At 60.1% G+C, this 18630-nt stretch overlaps 10 protein-coding genes across 10 annotated transcripts; 9 read left to right on the top strand and 1 right to left on the bottom strand.

The window, feature by feature from the left end:
- The first annotated feature begins 84 nt into the window (after positions 1 to 84).
- SPRG_03530 (hypothetical protein) lies at positions 85 to 1378 on the top strand. The gene is made up of 5 exons (XM_012342110.1): positions 85 to 166; positions 214 to 285; positions 330 to 885; positions 933 to 1051; positions 1101 to 1378. Exons 1-5 carry the CDS (start codon positions 95 to 97, stop codon positions 1296 to 1298), a joined length of 1017 nt encoding a protein of 338 aa, XP_012197500.1. The 5' UTR covers positions 85 to 94; the 3' UTR covers positions 1299 to 1378.
- Positions 1379 to 1469: 91 nt separating this feature from the next.
- SPRG_19506 (hypothetical protein) lies at positions 1470 to 2951 on the top strand (the record flags this gene model as incomplete). The annotated part of the gene is made up of 1 exon (XM_012342370.1): positions 1470 to 2951. One exon carries the CDS (start codon positions 1470 to 1472, stop codon positions 2949 to 2951), a length of 1482 nt encoding a protein of 493 aa, XP_012197760.1.
- A 559-nt stretch (positions 2952 to 3510) lies between these two features.
- Positions 3511 to 3984, top strand: SPRG_19507 (hypothetical protein; the record flags this gene model as incomplete). Its single annotated transcript, XM_012342371.1, has 1 exon — positions 3511 to 3984. One exon carries the CDS (start codon positions 3511 to 3513, stop codon positions 3982 to 3984), a length of 474 nt encoding a protein of 157 aa, XP_012197761.1.
- A 110-nt stretch (positions 3985 to 4094) lies between these two features.
- On the top strand, positions 4095 to 4412 carry SPRG_19508 (hypothetical protein; the record flags this gene model as incomplete). Its single annotated transcript, XM_012342372.1, has 2 exons — positions 4095 to 4255; positions 4280 to 4412. 2 exons carry the CDS (start codon positions 4095 to 4097, stop codon positions 4410 to 4412), a joined length of 294 nt encoding a protein of 97 aa, XP_012197762.1.
- Positions 4413 to 4991: 579 nt separating this feature from the next.
- SPRG_19509 (hypothetical protein) lies at positions 4992 to 5753 on the top strand (the record flags this gene model as incomplete). The annotated part of the gene is made up of 1 exon (XM_012342373.1): positions 4992 to 5753. The coding sequence occupies one exon, from the start codon at positions 4992 to 4994 to the stop codon at positions 5751 to 5753; it is 762 nt and encodes a 253-aa protein (XP_012197763.1).
- A 131-nt stretch (positions 5754 to 5884) lies between these two features.
- SPRG_19510 (hypothetical protein) lies at positions 5885 to 6567 on the top strand (the record flags this gene model as incomplete). The annotated part of the gene is made up of 5 exons (XM_012342374.1): positions 5885 to 5995; positions 6041 to 6193; positions 6240 to 6344; positions 6387 to 6425; positions 6469 to 6567. 5 exons carry the CDS (start codon positions 5885 to 5887, stop codon positions 6565 to 6567), a joined length of 507 nt encoding a protein of 168 aa, XP_012197764.1.
- Positions 6568 to 6598: 31 nt separating this feature from the next.
- On the bottom strand, positions 6599 to 10045 carry SPRG_19511 (hypothetical protein; the record flags this gene model as incomplete). The annotated part of the gene is made up of 4 exons (XM_012342375.1): positions 6599 to 7171; positions 7220 to 7332; positions 7385 to 7430; positions 7475 to 10045. 4 exons carry the CDS (start codon positions 10043 to 10045, stop codon positions 6599 to 6601), a joined length of 3303 nt encoding a protein of 1100 aa, XP_012197765.1.
- An 899-nt stretch (positions 10046 to 10944) lies between these two features.
- Positions 10945 to 12552, top strand: SPRG_19512 (hypothetical protein; the record flags this gene model as incomplete). The annotated part of the gene is made up of 1 exon (XM_012342376.1): positions 10945 to 12552. The coding sequence occupies one exon, from the start codon at positions 10945 to 10947 to the stop codon at positions 12550 to 12552; it is 1608 nt and encodes a 535-aa protein (XP_012197766.1).
- Positions 12553 to 13978: 1426 nt separating this feature from the next.
- On the top strand, positions 13979 to 15646 carry SPRG_19513 (hypothetical protein; the record flags this gene model as incomplete). The annotated part of the gene is made up of 1 exon (XM_012342377.1): positions 13979 to 15646. The coding sequence occupies one exon, from the start codon at positions 13979 to 13981 to the stop codon at positions 15644 to 15646; it is 1668 nt and encodes a 555-aa protein (XP_012197767.1).
- A 1052-nt stretch (positions 15647 to 16698) lies between these two features.
- SPRG_03531 (hypothetical protein) lies at positions 16699 to 18357 on the top strand (the record flags this gene model as incomplete). Its single annotated transcript, XM_012342111.1, has 2 exons — positions 16699 to 17036; positions 17059 to 18357. 2 exons carry the CDS (start codon positions 16699 to 16701, stop codon positions 18320 to 18322), a joined length of 1602 nt encoding a protein of 533 aa, XP_012197501.1. The 3' UTR covers positions 18323 to 18357.
- Between the last annotated feature and the right edge of the window lie 273 nt (positions 18358 to 18630).

The raw sequence follows: 18630 nt of genomic DNA on the forward strand, positions 1-18630 counted from the left end.
GGTTTGACTTGGTGTTTGTATTGCAGACGGTGTTGCGCTCGTCTGGCGATTGCGGTCACGCGACGGACCCTTCATACTCCAACCCACGTGTTCGATGATCGAAGGAGTGAGCCCCGTCTTCCAGGCCTTCCTCGGCACGCTCGTGACATGGGGCCTCACCGCTGCGGTACGCTCTCATGGTCCATGCAGTGGTGGTAGACACGTCGCCTCTAGGGCTCGGCGCTCGTCTTCGTGCTCGACGTCGAGAACAAGGAGCTCAGCCAGAAGATCCTCGACTCGATGCTGGTATCACGCATGGCCTGGTTGCGATGGGACCTCATCCACCGTAGGGCTTTGCCGCCGGCGTCATGCTCGCCGCATCGTACTGGTCGCTCCTCGCGCCCGCGATTGAAATCGCCGAAGAGTCGCCGCTCTACGGGCCCGAGGGTCGGTGGGCATTTGTGCCCGCCGCCGTGGGCTTCGCCTTGGGCGCGGGCTCGATGCTCTTGACAGAGCATGTGCTGCCGCTCCTCGGCCTCGACACGAAGCCGGAAAGCTGGGACAAGAAGGACGACGATCTCAAGGTGTCGGCGGTGACGCCCGACAAGACGCGGTCGACAACCTCGGACGGGCTGCGTCGGCGCAAGAAGAAGAGCAACAACGATTCCGAGGACGAAGACGAGCCAAAGACGACGACGTCGAAGGAAGACGACGCTGGCCACGACGATGCGATCCAGAGCTTTGTCTCGGCCAAGGACATGAGCTTCCGCCGCGTGGTCCTCCTTGTGATCGCAATCACCATGCACAACTTCCCCGAGGGCATGGCCGTCGGCGTCGGCTTTGGCAGCATCGGGCACACGTCGTCCGCGACCTTTGGCAACGCCGTGAACCTCGCGATTGGCATTGGTAACCTTTTCACTAACACTGTATTTATGCTCAGGGGCGAATCCTAGGGCTTCAGAACTTTCCCGAGGGCCTCGCCGTCTCGATGCCGCTGCGGCGCGAGGGCATGCCGCCGTTTAAAGCCTTCATGTGGGGCCAGCTCAGCGGTCTCGTGGAGCCCATTGGCGGCGTACGCTCTCCTGTGCTCCATCGCCTTCTTACGCTCTCGACTGTTGTAGCTCCTCGGCGCGTTTGCTGTCGTGTACGTCCAGCCGATCCTGCCATACGCGCTCTCGTTTGCCGCTGGCGCCATGATCTTCGTGGTCGTCGACGACTTGATTCCCGAGGCGCACCAGAGCGGCAACGCCAAGCTCGCGACGATCGGCACCATTGTCGGGTTCATCGTCATGATGACCATGGACGTCGCCCTCGGCTAGCGATTGTACAGGGAACAAATTTTCTCTAAATTTTCTGCCAAATGTCGAAGATCGCAAATCGGCGATCTTGAGCGGTTGCCTCTTAATGTCTCTTCGCGTTCGAAAATAGTAAGTGGCGGGTCTCGTATCTTTATATACCGAAACACCTGGCCCAGTCCGCGAAGTAGAAGGATGGTGCGCAGCCTGTGCATTGCAGCCATCATCGCGGCGACCGCGTCGGCCATGCCAGAGTACCCACCGGGCGTCCGCTTGGAGCTCACGCGCCTCGCGTCGACGCACGAAGAGGTGATGCTGCAGTCGTTCAAGGAGAACCCCGCGGCGGTCGAGATGAGCCTCGAGCTCGGCCAAGGCGTGCACTCGGTCGAGATCTTTTTCGGACACCAGAAGCGCCTGCTCATCGTCGACACGGGCAGCGCCGACACGGCCTTTCCGTGCACGGGCTGCGTCGACTGCGGCGCGCGGCACACCAACCCGTTCTACGTCATGGGCGACAGCGCGTCGTACCTCTCGTGCGCCGACAACGAGAGGCGCGGCTTCTCGCCGTGCTCGGCGTGCACGACCGACGGCAAGTGTGCGTTTGCCGAGGAGTACGTCGAGGGCTCGGGCTGGAATGCATTCAAGGTCCAGGACACGGCGTACTTTGAGGACCGGCCCGACTTAACCGCGAACCTCGTCTTTGGCTGCATGCAGAGAGAGTCCGGCGCCTTTCTGTCGCAGCGCGCCGACGGCATCATGGGCATGAGCCAGGACCCGGACGCGGTCCACGTCCAGTTCTTCATGGACGGCGTCACGACGCTTCGCGGCTTCTCGCAGTGCATCGCCGACGACGGCGGCTCCATGGTGATTGGCGGCCTCGACATCTCGCTGAACGACCCGTCCGAGACGATGGTGTTTACGCCACTGCGAGACACGGGCTACAGCTACTGGACGGTCTCCCTCGAGTCGATTTCAGTTGGCGGGCACGTCGTCGATGTCGACGCGGGTATCTACAACGCGCACCGCGGCTGCGTCTTTGACAGTGGCACGACGTTTGTGTACATTCCGAGCGCGGCCAAAGCGGGGTTCCAAAAGCAGTGGACGGCGGCCGTCGGCGAAGACTCCGAGAACGCGGATTACATTGACGGCGGCGACTACGTGCTGTCGCGCCTCGAGCTTCTGGCGCTCCCGAACATCTGCTTTCAGTTTGCCAACGACGCCACCATGTGCATTCCGCCGACGCAGTACATGGTGCACGACTTTGGCGACATTTACACGGCGACGATTTTCTTTCAGGATTTCGCGCAGGCGACCATCATCGGCGCGTCGATGCTGCAGGACCACAACATCATGTACGACATGGACAACCACCGCATTGGGTTTGTGCGCGCGCACTGCGGCAGTACCAAGCTCGAGTCAGTCGCGCTCGTGACCGCGCTCGGCGGCGACGCGTTCACGCCCGAGTGGAGCGTCGCCAAGTTGCTCCGCGACGTTCCGGCCATCACGGGCTTTGTCTTTGGCGTTGGCTTCCTCCTCTTTGTGACCGAGCTCTACGCGGCGGTGTCGTCCTACAAGCGCGCGCCGTTGGCGTCGCAGGAGCCGCTGCTGGAAGCCTGCGCCGAAGGGTTCATCGACAGCGATGACGACGTGACGTCGTTTGCGCTGCACTCTGTCTAGCGAATGTTCGCTCCATTACCATTGCTCAGCAATACAGTAACAAGCTTTTACATGTGACCTTTGTTGGTGGCGTCGACGAACCTCAAGGAGAGTGAGACATAAGGGTAGTGCTTCGACGACCCGCGATCCCCACCACAAGTGCTCTAGTCTCTCGTCCGCATGTGACGAGAATGCGGATCGTCGCACATGGACAAGTAGCTGGTTGCCACGTGTCCCGAGAATCCTGAGCAAATGGTGGCCGTCGGTTGGCCGCGTCAGGGTCCATAGCACACAACCGCTGCAACGTACGAGAGGTGAAAATATGAAGAAGAATAAGAACCAGTGTCCACGACCCTGCCACGCGAGTGTGCACGAATCTTGACAGCGTGGACGGTGCGAAAATGTCGAAAGATCGCGGGCTTCGAAAAAGGGCCGCTTTTGATTGGGCGATCTTGTCGGGTTTGGATCAAAATGGACCAATCCGCGTGATCCGTACGGCAAAATCTTTCCACTTTTAGCTTTTTCTGAAATCCATGTTGCAATGTTGCAACGTTGCCGTCTCCCGCCGCAGAGTGCAAATATGCTGGTGGGCATCAAGACCGAGAACGCACGACCAAGCATGCAGCCTGCTGGAAGCACAAGCTGCGCCAAACCGACGACACCCAAGCCCGCCCACAACGAAGGCCGATGGACCGACACGGAGCATGGCCTCTTTCTCGACGGCCTTCGGAGGTACGGCCGGCAGTGGTTCAACGTCGGGAAGGTTGTCAAGACGCGCAGCGTGACGCAGATCCGCACGCATGCACAAAAGTACTTTGCCAAGCAAGAGAAGGAGGTTAACTCGATGCTGCAGACAATCACGACCAAGGCCAAGACGCCGCGAAAGCGCGCCGATGCATCCGAGGCGCCGGTCGTGTCACCGTTAGCCAAGCGTCATGGCCCTCTGCACCACACGATGGCGCACAAGATGGGCTGCACGTTGTGCTGCTGGCGGTTGAAGCGGCATCGTCGCATGACTTTATCGACCGACGCCACGTCCTCCAGAGCTTCTTGAAGCAACCCATGACGAGTGTTTTCAGCTCCAAGATGAAGCACTTGATCGACGACGTCGCCGCGTTCGTTCGGCGGCGAGAAAAAGCATCCGACGCATTGCACCTCGGTGACATGCACATTGCGATCGATAGCGGTGCGTACATGACGGTCGAGAGCGCGGTCACTGCGCTGCTCGTCCGCCTCAAGACGCTCAAGTCGACGGCGACGGCGACCCTCGCGCAGCAGATCGTGCTGGAGGGGCTGCCCCAACTCTTTTTTACGACTGCGCGTCCGTTGCGGCCATCGAGTCCGCCAAGCGTCATGATTCCGGTGCTCAATCCGCAGCCGTCGCCCATGGCGCTCAAGCTCCCGCGCCTTGCCGACTGGGCGCCACCGTCGTCGTCGTCCTCGGCATCGGTGCTCAGCGACGATCAGTGCATCGCGATATGACACTGAATTTTGAATGCTAAAAATCTTCTCCTCTTCCTCGCGATGTACTATCGAACATCATCGCATCGCCGGAAATGGGTTGCACCGAGTAGCCACGCGAGGTCATTCAGCAGTCGTACAGTGGTCAGCGTGCTCGGAGGTGCACCAAATATTGCGCCTTAGGGCTTAGGGCGGCGTCGCGCTGGCCTCTGGCACTCGCCTTTGATGGGCGATTGTGGCGGAGAAGAAGCTACGGGAAGCTGCTTCCGCGCGCCCAGCTGCCAGCGCGGAGGCCACCACATCTCGCACTCCAACGCTTCTGCAGGCGCTCGCGAGCCAAGGCGTTGGCGTTGGCTCGCGAGCGGGGTGGTGTCGGTGCTGCCAAGGCGTGACGACCGGCGTGTCATGCGGGCGCGCGGTGTCGGCGTGGGCGACGCGGCGCGGGGCGTCCGGATGTGCATCCGGCGACTCTAAAATTTCATGCATGTGGGACAAGCCGCGAGCCTCCGATTGGCCTTTCCGCGAGCATTCTCCACACTTCTTGGTCGAGAAGATTGGGTCAGTTCCTTCAACGTGGCCAGTGTCTCTGCCACCACCACCATGTCATCGTCGTCGTCGCAGTGGCCGCCGCAGCATGGCGGAGCGCTGCTCGGGTACCGCGGCAAGTGCAAGTACAAGAGCGGCCGCTGCGCGAACGAGCGGACGCTCAAGGAGAATGGCGAGCCGCACACACTCTGCGAGCCGCACCGGCTGCAACACAACAAGAACCAGCGCAAGTCGGACATTAAGCGCCGCCGCCTCAAGAAGCTACAAGCACCGAGCAATGCAAGCGTCCAGCGGCTGCTGCACGCTGAGAGCGTGGAGCGACCGACGCAAGCGACGTCGGTGGTACACCCGATCACGTTTACCCCACCGGACGCACACCTCGACGCTCATCACAGCACGAGGCGCAACGATGCACATAGCGCACAACACGGCGAAGCTTACAGCGACTACAGCGACTCCAAGATGCATTCGCCGGGCGCGCAGCCAGCTTTCAACTACAGCTGGACCCGGCCACCACCACCGGGCAAGATGGAAATGCGGCGCACGATAGAGTCTCCGATGCTGCCTCCACTCCACGCATCCATGCCCTACCACAACGCCACCAGCATTAGCGCGCATCCCTCGGCGGACCAGTGGCTGCCACCGATACCGCAGACGTCGCACGTGGCGATCAAGCAGGAGCCGCCCGACGAGGCCAAGCCGCCGCCAAGTGCAGGTCTTCCGGACGAGTGGTCACACGAAGACCTTGTCATCTTGACCGAGATGGTCGGCCTCCAGCAGTCGTCGTCGTCGGCGTCGTCGCGCCAGTCCTCGTGAGTAGTGTCGGTCGTATTTATTTTGCCAGTTTTGTTGTGCACGTTTTAAACATAAACCCAAGTGTCGTCTTTTGCGTGTTTAAAACACGAAACCATGGTCCAGATACATTCCACAAGGCCAGAGCAACAACCATGGCCATGGCCGCGCGGACGACCGTACGCCTCATGCCCGCCCACATGCGCTTCGTCAACGGCGTCTCGCGTGCGTACGACGACGAGTTCCCGCCAGAGCTGCGCCATCTGGTATGCAACAGCACATGCCAAGACACGGATTCGTTGAGGTTGTAGGTGGACGAGACGCAGTTCACCCACGCCATCAACCAGATCAACAACACGCTCACCGACTACTGGCCGTGCCTCTTCTGCGTCTGCTACGGCTACGCGTGCTGCGTCTGCACTGGCGGCCTCTCGCTGCTGTGCCCACACATGTGCATTAGCGACGTCCGTGCGCCATCAACGGCGACGCCTGATGCATCGTTGGCGGTAGGCAGAGCAGTACGCCCGAACGCTCATCGACCGCATCAACCACCGCCCGTGCTTTCAAGACGTTGGCGTCGAGTGGAAGTTTGTCAAGCGCTGCGGGCGGTCCTGGGTACACGCACGACGACGACTGTCCTCTACCCTGCCCTCTTAGATTGAGATTTCGTTCCCCAACACCAACAACTACTCCAAGGTACTCCTCAGCTTTGCCAGCGACCGGCTCACACGTCGAGTAGAAAGGCAGCGACGGGGGCGGCAGCTACCAAAAGGTGCTAATCGCGAGCCCGGCCTCGAGCAGCCGCACGACCGACGACGCCTCGCCGACGCTCTTGTAGGAAGAGAATATATTAGTCGTCGTTGCCTCGACTACTGGATCGTGAGAAAGCCACGCAGCGAGTTGCGGAACTGGCCCAGCTTTTGCGTAAACTTGTCGCGGTTCGAGGCCTCGAGGGACTGGAGGATGTCGCTGTAGAGCTTGGCGAACGCCTCCTCGACGAGTGCCTTGTTGGCGTCGTTGGCCTGCGACGACGCCAAGTTTTGCTCGTACGCCTGGAGCGCGTCCGGGCTGCAGAGCGAGAGGCTCAAAATCGGCCGCGAGAGCGCCCACTGCGACGACGCGTCGCCGTAAATGAGAATGTTGAAGAGCGACGAGAGCAACGTCGACCAGAGGTTGGGCGACGCCTGCAAGTGACTGAGCAGCATGTGCTTGAGCTGCGAGTCCTTCTTCTTCTTCGTCTCCGTGTAGAAGAGCGACGCGAGGTGGTCGACCGCCGTCGCGCACTGCGCCGCGATCGTCAAGTCGTACGAGTTGACGCCTTCGTGGAGCGACTGCACGAGCTGCGAGAAGACGCCCGCGTCCAGCGCGACGACCGAGAGCAGTTGGTTGCGGAAGAGGATCTCGAGGAAGAAAAAGTAGGCGTTCTTGACCTTGGGGTAGTTCTATCACACCCATCAATACATATCTCAGTGTGTCAAGGATGGACGTACGATGAGGTCGTCGATCGGAATCGAGAGCGCCATTTGGAGCGACACCTCGAGCGCGCGGTCCCACGCCGAGTCGTTGTAGAGTTTAAAGACGCCAAAGTTGACATAGTTGCCCCCTACACGATATATATATCAACTTGACATCAATCCGAAAACGAGGCGTCGTACCGAGCGCGCGGAAGAGAATGCCGAGGCAGAGCGAAATGCCCTTGTACTTTCCGCGTACGGGTCCCGGAGCGCGTGGTTGTTCTGGAGCACGCGCGAGCCGTAGGCCACAATCACTTGGCTGAGCTCGCGGAAGAGGAGGATGCCGTTGGGCGAGCTCTGGTCAAAGACGACGCGCTGGCTCTTGTTGTACGCGAGCTCTTGGAGAAACTTGAGGAGCGCGTTCATGACCGACGGCGTGTCATACCACACGTCGGCCGCCTTGGCAAAGATCGGCATGTACGTCGGGTACAGCAAATCAAACATGCAGTTGTACGTGCGCTTGTTGTGGGTCGAGATGAAGACGCCGCGGAGGTCGCGGCAGACGCCAATGATCGCTTCGCGCACGTCCGGCTGGCGGTAGTTCTGGACGTGCATGAGCGTGTTGAGCACGTCTTCCATCGGCTTGACAAAGTCCTCAAAGCGGTCCGAGCTCTCGTCAAAGGCCGTCGTGAAGAGGAGCCGCGAGATCGTCGAGTGGAAGCTCGTGCGGTGGCGCGTGTTGCTCGGGATCGCGAGAAACGGAAACTCGTCGGCCGTGTGGTGGCCAATGAGGTACTGCACCGTGTCGAGCCCGAGGAGGAGCTTTCCGGACGAGTAGCCCGACGCAATGTCGAGGAAGAGCGTGAGCGTGCTGCTAATGACCTTCTCTTCGTCGCCCCAAAACTTGAGGTCTTGGCCAATGTGCGTCACAATCATGTTGACCACGACCGTGTGGTCGCCGTAGCCCATGCGCTCAAACATGCGCTGGTACGTCTTGGCCTTGAGCGACATGCTCGAGTCCGACGGCGACATGCCGAGGAGCGGGTTCGAGAGCGGCGAGGCCACCGGCGACGCGCTCAAGGTCGCCGACGGCATGCCGTGCTGCTCGCCAATGTAGCTCCGGCGGAAAAAGCTGAAGTAGTGCAAGAACGCGAGCTCGAGGTGGACGTGGCACTTGGTGGCGCCGCCGGACGAGATCAAACGGTGCTCGACGATCTTCATGGTGGCAAAGACGCGGTTGCTGAGGTCGGCGTCGACGATCTCGTCGCCGTCGGCGGCTTGGGGCGACGCGTACGAGTGGCCGCCGATGATCGAGCCGACGATGTAGACGAGCCACGCGAGCTGCATCTCGAGGCCGTGCATGCCGCGCGCGAGCGAGTCGTCGTCGTCGTCCATGCGAGCGTCCATGGCCAGCGCGGCGGCTTCGCGGTACTGGGTCAGCGTCGTGTCGAAGACCGAGAGGAGGTACTCGCCGACGACACGGTAGTTGTAGTGGCAAATCGTTGGTAATTTATCAAACTGCTCGGCTAAGCTACCCTCGTCGCCGAGCGGGTCGTCGACCGCGTCATCGGCGGCGACGGCCAGCGCCGAGTCGAGTCGCGACTGCACATACGACTGCACAATGCGCGGAATCGAGTTGTCGAGGAAGGCAATCGACGCCGCGCCGTTGCGCTCCGTGCGCACGTACGGGAGCGCCGCGACGAGGCGCGACCAGAGACCGAGAAGGTAGTGCACCGAGTTGGCCGACCACTGCCACTGCGTAAACGACTTGACCGTAAACTCGGGCGTGAGCTCCATCCACTCTTGGAACGACTCGGCCTTCATGAGCTCCGAGAGCTGGTAGTTCGACTTGAGGCGGCTCAGCAGACGGCAAAACTCGTGGTAGTTGGCCGGGTCCGAGAGCCCCTGCTGCATCGAAATGATGCGGCAAATGCCCGAGAGGAGGCGCGAGAGAAAGGCCGCGCGCTCCTGGTCCGGCGAGAAGAGCGAGCGACGCACGGACGCGAGGAGCATGAGCGACTCCAAGCAGCGCGCGGCGTTGGGCGACGCGGCCGTCGACGTCGTGTGGTAAAAGTCAAAGAGCAGCGACATGGTCTCGGGCTCCTGGATGATCGGGCGCCACGTCGTCGGGACTTGGAGCGCACCCGCGTCTTCGGCCGACTCGTCGGGGTTGATGCCGATAAAGTCAAAGGACAGGCACTTGATCGCGAGGCCGAGCGCATAGTCCGCCATGCGGTTCTCCTGGTCGGGCGTCGCACCGGGAATGCTCTTCATGTGCAGCGTCTTGACCGTCGTGAGCGCGACTTGAAAGATGTGGAAGAGCGACGCATCGCGAAAGGCCACGGCGATCTTGCGGTGGAAGGTCAAGTTGCGGCCGGTCACGGGCTGGTTCATCTCGGTCACGAGCTCGTTGAGAATCTGGAGGCCAATGATGCAGTGGTCGACCGTCGCCTGGAGAAACTTGGAGACCTCGAGGTTGAGCTCGCGGAACTGCTCGTCGTCAAACCAGCCAAACTTGGTGAGGCGGCACACGAGCTGGATGAGCGAGACCGTCACGTACTTTTCGAGGCTCGGGCCCTTCTGCGCGAGGTACCCGAGCACGTAGTTGCGGATGTCGATGCGCTGCGACGGCGTAAAGTTGTTCCAGTGTGTCGTGATGAGCTTCGTCAGGCTCGTGCTCGCGACGAGGAGCGCGAGCATGTTGGTCGAGTTGTCGAGGATGTGCTGGCAGCGCGGGATGTGCTCCGCCGAGCTCTGCAGCACCAGGACGCTCTGCTGCGCCATCGACCGCTCGCGCTCGTCGGCCGACTGGTACAGCGCGGTGCAGAGCATCTCGAAGCGCTGGAGCTCGTTCGCGTCCATGGCGGCTGCTTCCAATGTATGGATATGCGTCGAAAGAGGTCCCCCAAAAACGGACCTCGCTGCCACGCCCCACGTTTCCTTATAAAGTATGCGTTTTCAGAGGGTCCCCCTCGCTTCCTTTCGGCCAATCACCGCGCGAGATGCCATTTTCAACAACGCGGATTGGTCAAAATGTGGGTGCGCCGTTCTTTCCCCGCACCTGCGCCGACGACGGACGACTTGCAGTTGCACAACCCACTGCTCCAATACCAAGTAGTCGAATTCTAGTCGAGGTGGGGTTTCGTTTAGTCGACTAACTCATACGAGCCAAATGCTCTCGCATTGCAACTGCGGCGCCGCTGCACCGATGCAAGACCGATCCCAGCAAACCGACGAAGACGCAGACGACAGGACAGCTACTATGTAGTACAGTAACAATAAAATGGCCGGCCGTTGGTCCAAGCAGCTCGACACATCAACGGGAGCGCCCACAACCTGCGACGCAAGTTGAAGCGGGGGCCATGTATCTTCGTAGCCATCGGATGCGCCTGAGCCGGATGCAAACCACCGAAAGATGGAACGTTCGCACGGCTTCCTGCCTGATTTCCGTGGCTGCTGCGTCCCGCCCTGGTACAACCATGGCCCTTCCTTGGGGTAGTACTGACGATCTACTAGTGCATGCAGGCGGGTGCAGGACTCTAGTCGGTCGCGCCTTCGCAGCGTGCAAGGCGGTCGTCGGAGGCACTTCAACTTGACACGGGCAATTCGAAATCTGAACGAGAGGGGTCGGAACGACGTAATTAAATTGTTTCTCTAGATATTTGTAGGTGCAATAAAACCTTTGTAATATATTGGACCGCTCTAGGTGCAGCTGGGTGCGATCTCAGAGCTCAGTTTGCCTTTTTGCCTCCAAGCCGCAGATGCAGATCATCGCATCGCTTCTCGTCGTCGCGGCGAGCGCCATGGCCGCCGACGTCCAGACCGCGCACCACATCACGGACATGCCCAACTACAATGACAAGTCGCCCATCAATTTCAACCAGTTTGCGGGGCACATGCCATTGCCCTCGAATGGCCAAAAGATGTTTTACTGGCACGTCGAGTCCCAAGCCAACCCGGCGACCGACCCGCTCGTGCTCTGGCTCAACGGCGGGCCCGGCTGCTCGTCGCTCGGTGGCTTCTTCACGGAGCTCGGGCCGTTCGTCGTTGAGAGCGACCTTAGCGTGAAGCGCAACAAGTACGGCTGGAACCGCAAGACCAACATGGTCTTTCTCGAGTCGCCGTCCGGCGTCGGCTTTAGCACGCCCTTCCTTAACGCCTCCGACTACAACGACGCGTTCACGACGGCCCGTGCGCGCGAGTTCCTCGCCGAGTTCCTCCTCGCGTACCCCTCGTACGCCGGTCGCGACTTTTACATCACGGGCGAGAGCTACGGCGGCATGTACATCCCGTACCTCGTCGATGCGCTTTTGACGGCGCCGATTCATGGGCTCAACCTCAAGGGCTTTGCGATCGGCAACCCGTACACGGACGAAGCGATTGACAACGAAGCGTACTTGGACTACTACTACACGCACGGCATGATCTCGATCGAGGCGTACGCCGACATCCAGGCCAAGTGCAACCTCAACGGCCTCGCCCAGTTTGCCGGCGTCTTCTCGGACCGCTCGAGCAACGACTCGTGCGCGGTGGCCGTCTCAGAGGGCATGGTGCAAGCCGAGACGGACAAGCTCAACGGGTATTACATTTACGGCGACGTGTGCCTCCTCCAGAACGACCAAGGCAACACGCTGCAGTATCGCGACATTCGCCCGATGCACCGCGGCCCGTATGCGCCGTGCACCGATCAGTTTACGCAGTCGTACTTGCGCCTGCCGCAAGTCCAAGCCGCGATCCACGTCTCGGGCAGCCACGTCGAGTGGAAGAACTGCGCCGGCCACGCGGCGATCCAGTACACGCGGAGCAAGTCGTCGCTGCCGCTGTACCCGCGCATTCTCAATGCGAACCTCAAGGCGCTCATCTACAGCGGCGACGCCGACTCGGTCGTCAACTTTATCGGGACGCAGCGCTGGATCACGTCGAGCGGTCTCAAACTCAACGTCGTTGACAAGTGGAAGGCCTGGTTCGGCCCGGACAAGCAGCTCGCGGGCTACACGGAGGCGTACCAAGGCCTCAACTTTACGACGGTCAAGGGCGCGGGGCATATGGTGCCCGCGGTGCGGCCGCTCCACGCACTCTACATGTTCGAGTGCTTCGTCTTTGGCCAAGAGAATTGCGACACGTTTGCATACCCCAAGGACAACTTGGAGTATTTGACGGGCGCCGACGTCACGTACACGAACGACGATGATGACGTGACGACGCAGGCGACGCTCTCATCGGGCGAGTCGAGTATGAACTGGGGCCTCTTTGTTGTGGCGCTGCTTCTCGTTGGTACCATCATCTCGGGCGCCGTGTTCGTCATGCGGCGACGCGCCAAGAAGCGCGAGTACGCGGACCTCGAGGAGAAGACGCCGCTGACGTGCTAGTACAAGTGGATTGATCGAATGCCGAACGCGTCTGGATTGCAGTTGCAGTTGAGCGATGATAAAGTAAACGACGAGGATCGAGTGCGTTCGTCAGAAAATGGAACACATGAGGTGGCGACTATGGGCTATACTCAGGTTGCGTTAGCTACTGCAATGACGACGCTCGGCTGATTTTGGAGATCAGATGGGGTAGCCCTCGCCCCGTCCAGCAGCCCCAGACCGCATGAGACCCAGGTCCTGCACCGCAGACACGCCACACGCACGTCCTTCAAGAGTCTGCGCAACGACAGGTACCCTTGGCCTGAGTGCGGGCTGTAAGAGATCGAAGCCAGATCCTATGGCTCACTATAATACTATGCAATTGGTCTGATATCGCTGTCGTACTACATGATGGTACCCAGCGCCTCCTTGTCTCTGAACTAACGGTTTGTATGCGCATAGTAACCACAAGTCAATTACATGTCCAGGGGTAGGTGTTGAAGTAGCACCACATAAACACGGTGCCAAGCTAGCACACAATGCGACACACCGCATATCCCCGCTGCCGAAGCAACTGCTCCTCGTTCGGAGGCCATTTCAACCTCGATGGGATCCCGTCAGCTCCAACGCGCCGTGCTTGGGTGCGCGACGGACGCAATAGCGTTTGACATGGTCCCCACACCGGGTACTATTGGATAGAAAGGGAGGCAACATAGTACAACTTGGTCGCGGTCGAAATGACTCTACTCGCCTCATGGGTGCCCTCGACCGAGCTCATCTGGACGATGGTGACCGGCAGGTTGCTGCTACTACGACGAGCGCACGCTTCTTTATATGCATGATGCATCGCTGTCCAGAGATCTCGCCAGCTCGCTCACCACAGTAATAACGCACCACACTGCCGCCGTGCGCAGGTTCAACTAAGAACCACGTGGCCCCAGGCGCCGATCGCGATCCATCCACACAGTGGGATGCGTCCAGCTGCGCGCAACTGTCAATTACCGAATCCAAGTACACTGGCCCTCGCCTTCGTTCCAGAATGTCGTCCATTCGCCACTTGAAGGATGCATGCAATGGGATACTTCGTTCTTATCCTAAAGGTGATTCCTCGGTCCTCAAGGCGAGGGGAGACGTGATTGATCTACGCGGCCACCTCTCACGACTCGAGCTCGCATGCAAGATGACGCGTCGGGAAGGACACTACGTAAGCGTAGCAAGTGTTTCGTAAGACGTCAGGTCGCACTCGGTGTGATTGGATGGATGCTGGTGTCGCGTTACTGTGGCTTCCACAACGCGCGCCTCCGCGAGATTGGGTGCAAACGTACTTATATCAGGTAATTCAAAAGTCAGATGGGCTTTTCGGGCCAATCGGCAGCGAGATTGCCATCCGGCGACTCGGCCCCATCTTGTGGCTGCGCTGCATTGCCACGGCCAGTATATCTTTGGCATGCTGGCGCTCGTACTACTCTTGCTCGCGTGCTCGGCGGTCGCCGCCAAGGACGGCGCCCACGCCCACGCCATCGAGGCCCTCCCCGGCTACGACGACGCCAAGCCCATCAACTTTAACCAGTACGCCGGCCACCTCGTGCTGCCGTCGAACGGCCAAAAGATGTTTTACTGGTTCGTCGAGTCCGAGTCCAACCCCGAGGTCGACCCGCTCGTGCTCTGGCTCAACGGCGGCCCCGGCTGCTCGTCGCTCGGCGGCTTCTTCACCGAGCTCGGGCCGTTCGTCGTCGAGAGCGACCTCAGCGTCAAGCGCAACCCGTACGCGTGGAACCGCAAGACCAACATGCTCTTCCTCGAGTCGCCGGCCGGCGTCGGCTTTAGCCACCCGCTGCTCAACGCGACCGACTACAACGACGTGACGACGGCCGACCGCGCGCACGAGTTCCTCCGTCTCTTCTTTGCCGAGTACAGCGAGTTCAAGAACCGGCCGCTGTACATCACCGGCGAGAGCTACGCGGGGCAGTACATCCCGTACCTTGTCGCCAAGCTGCTCGAGTCGCCGCTCGATGGCGTCAACCTCGAGGGCATGGCGATCGGGAACCCCGTCACGGACGACGTCATTGACGGCAACGCGTACATGGAGTACTACTACACGCACGGCATGATCTCGATCGAGACGTACGACGAGCTCCGGTCGGTCTGCAAGAACGACGTCGGCAAGTACGCGGGCTTGTACGCTGATACGCCGTGCCTCAAGAACCCCAACGTCACGTGCTCGAACGCGTGCGAGAGCCTCGTCCGCGACGCGATCGCATCCGTGCAGACTGACAACCTCAACCCCTACTACATCTACGGCGACGTGTGTCTTCTGCAAAACAGCCAAGTCGGCGCGCTCCAGTACCGCAAGATCCCGAGCGGCCACCGCGGACCGTACGCGCCGTGCACGGACAAGTTTACGGAAAAGTACCTCCGCCAACCCAGTGTGCAAGCAGCGATCCATGTCTACGGCGGCGTCGTGCCGTGGACCGACTGCAACGAGCAGATCGCGGGCATGTACACTCGGAGCACGTCGGCGCTGCCGCTGTACCCGCGCATCCTCGCGACGGACCTCAAGACGCTCATCTACAGCGGCGACGCCGACTCGGTCGTCAACTTTATCGGGACCGAGCGCTGGATCTCGCGCCAAGGTCTTCGCCTCAACGTGCTCAAGAAGTGGCATGCGTGGTTTGGCCCGGACAAGCAGCTCGCGGGCTACACGCAGCAGTACGACGGACTCACGTTTGCAACCGTGAAAGGCGCGGGCCACATGGTCCCCGCAACGCGGCCGCTGCACGCGCTGTACCTCTTCGAGTGCTTTGTGTTTGGCGACGACGTCTGCCGCGGTTTTGAGTATCCCAAGGACAACCTCGAGTACCTCAGCGGCGAAGACGTCTCGGTCGACACGTCCGAGGCGTCGCTCATGTCGACCGCAGTGCGCCGCACGGTGCACGCGTACGTCGACGAGGGCTCGCGCTTCGGCAGTCTACTCGTGCTCGCCGCCGTCACTCTCGTCGTCTTTGTCGCGATCAAGCACTGGCGCCGCGACGCCAAGAGCCCCGACTACTACGCGCACTTGACGGCCACGAACGTGCCCAAGTACGGCGACGATTGCTCGTGCAGCAGCCCGTGAGAACCGCCGACGTTATCTTCTTAAAATAACAAAACATCCGAATCAAAACATCCGAATCTAGTCGCCTCATGGCAGAACAATTTGTGAAATTGAACAATAATGTCCAGTAGCCGGACGAAGAAGCAGGTCGAGGATGGTCCGTAGTGCATCGACTCGTGCAATAGTTTGGCCTGATAAATGGCCCCATTCTGTCGAGGTGAATGCGATGTGCGATGCTGATGTGCGATGGCTACATCTACCCAATCGAGCCCACAGTGCACGCCCTGCTCAAGCAACGAGAGGTAGCAACGAGGTACAGCGAGGGTGTATTCCTTTGGGGTACATGTACTCGTTGGTACATGCCGCAAGATCTGATTTTCGGCATCCGGATAACACCATCAAAAGATCGCGAAGATTTCTCGAAGCTGCACGAGGCGAATCAACAAAAGCGGCCTCCGCGGCGGCTCTACTCCATTGCCGCCACCTCGCTGGTGGCCTTGGCAGTACCAGTAGCGTTCAAACGCATTGATGGCGGCATCCTGGTCTTTGGAGACGCGGGAGTAGTCATTCGTAATGCGCTGAACTAGAAGCGCTGCTCGCCACCGAATCAACTGGGCGGTGCAAGCGGTGTGAGAGGTGATAGAAATGCCCACAAGCTTAGCCGCGTGCAGTGTGCATCCGCGAGGATTGGATAACCAAGAAGATCGTTCTCACCAACCAGCGCTCACCAAACAGGTTTTTTCCACCGCGACAAAGAACGCCAGAGTCAGACCCGAGAGACGTCGAGGATGTTCGTGGAGCTAGCGCCGAGGTGGCAAAGATCCATCGCACCGGTGGCGCCAGCACCGCGTTCTCGCCTGACGCGTCGACGACCGTTCAGGACGCCGTGCGATTGGCGCATTTATCGAAGCCTCGCGCCACGACCTACGCGTGGTCACCTCAAAGCAGCGTCCACATGCCCTCTACACCGTAGATCGCGTGTTCCGAGCTCCCCCGAGATCTGCGACACGCCAGATGCGATGCTTCGAACTTCGCGCCTGTCAAAGTTCGTAGTTGCCGTTCGAATGGGCCCGATGGCCGCTCATTCTCGCATTGACCTCATGTGGCGCGCTGTCTCGCTCGTGGTGGCGGCTGTCGCCGCCAGTAGCATCAAGGAGCAGCATGTCATTCCCGTCATGCCCAACTACAATGACTCGGCGCCGATCAACTTCAAGCAGTACGCGGGCTATCTTGCGCTGCCGTCGAACGGCCAAAAGATGTTTTACTGGCACGTCGAGTCCCAAGCCAACCCGGCGACCGACCCGCTCGTGCTCTGGCTCAACGGTGGGCCCGGCTGCTCGTCGCTCGGTGGCTTCTTCAAGGAGCTCGGGCCGTTCGTTGTCGCAAGCGACCTGAGCATCAAGCGCAACAAGTATGCGTGGAACCGCACTGAGACTGCTTTTTCTCGAGTCGCCGTCTGGCGTCGGCTTTAGCTCGCCCGTTCTGAACGCGACCGAGTACAACGACGACGTGACGGCCGACCGCGCGTACGAATTCATTACGCAGTTTATCGCAGCGTACCCTGAGTACCGTCATCGGCCCTTTTACGTCACGGGCGAGAGCTACGCCGGTCGGTACGTGCCGTTCCTGCTGCACAAGATGGTGACCACGCCGATCGCTAACGTGACACTATCGGGCTTTGCGCTCGGGAACCCGTCGACCGACTACCACATTGACCACAACGCATACGTCGACTACTACTACAGCCACGGCCTCATCTCGCTCGAAAACTACGACGACGTCATGACCAGCTGCGGCGACGACGTCGGGCGCTGCGTCATCTCGTCCGACAACTGCACGCAAGCCTGCAACAGCGTGCTCCAGGAAGGCATCTTTTCGATCAACGAGACCGCGCTCAACCCGTACTTTATCTACGGCGACGTATGCCTCCTCGAGAACGGCCAAGCCAAAGCGCTGCGGTACCGCAAGGTCCAGCCCATGCACCGCGGCCCGATTGGCCCGTGCGCCGACACATTCACCGAGTCGTACCTCCGACTGCCGCATGTGCAGGCCGCACTGCACCTGCCGACGTACACCAACTGGTCGGACTGCAACGATGCAGTCTCGGACGTCTACCACAAGAGCGACTCGTCGCTGCAGCACTACCCGACGCTCCTCAACGCGAACCTCAAGGTGCTCATCTACAGCGGCGATGCCGACTCGGTTGTCAACTTTATGGGCACGCAGCGCTGGATCGGACCCCTCGGCCTCAAGCTGCACGTGCTCAAGAAGTGGCATGCGTGGTTTGGTCCGGACAAGCAGCTCGCGGGGTACCGAGAAGAGTACGACGGCCTCAACTTTACGACAGTCAAAGGCGCGGGGCACATGGTCCCCGCGGTGCGGCCGCTCCACGCACTCTACATGTTTGAGTGCTTTGTCTACGGTCAGGAAGCATGCGACTCGTTTGCGTATCCGAAAGACAACCTCGAGTACTTGACGGGCGAAGACGTCGACTACGACGACGACGACGACGACGACGACGAGGTGGTGGCGACCTCGTCGACAACCAAGGACGCGAGCACGACAACGTCGGCGTCGGAAGCAGCCTCGAGCGCAAACTGGGTCGTCTACTCTGCGTTTATTGTCGGCATCGTATCGCTCATCGCCCTTGTCATGTACAAGCAAGGGCGAGGGCACAAGACGTATACCGCCTTGTAAGCTCGTCTAAAAACACGCTGTTTGTGAAGTTTGGACGTGCACGGCGCATCGCGAAGCGACAAGCGCTTGCAAGGTCGCGTATCCGATGCAGTATCTTTTTGAGGGTCTTTTCGAATGTCGAAGATATCGAAAGCGTTTCATGGCGCCACGTCATGGCTGAAAACACACAACTATTTCCGTGCCTTTGCGGGGTAAACACTGCCGGAGTCACCCTGTACGCTTCCTGCCATGACCTCATACCTTCTCTAGAGCCAGACATCGGCACGAAGATCGTCCAAGCCTGCGGCTGTACGCCACAGGTTAAGAAA

Source organism: Saprolegnia parasitica, assembly GCF_000151545.1.
Source record: "Saprolegnia parasitica CBS 223.65 unplaced genomic scaffold supercont2.9, whole genome shotgun sequence".
In the NCBI taxonomy this organism is placed as follows: Eukaryota; Oomycota; class Saprolegniomycetes; order Saprolegniales; family Saprolegniaceae; genus Saprolegnia; species Saprolegnia parasitica.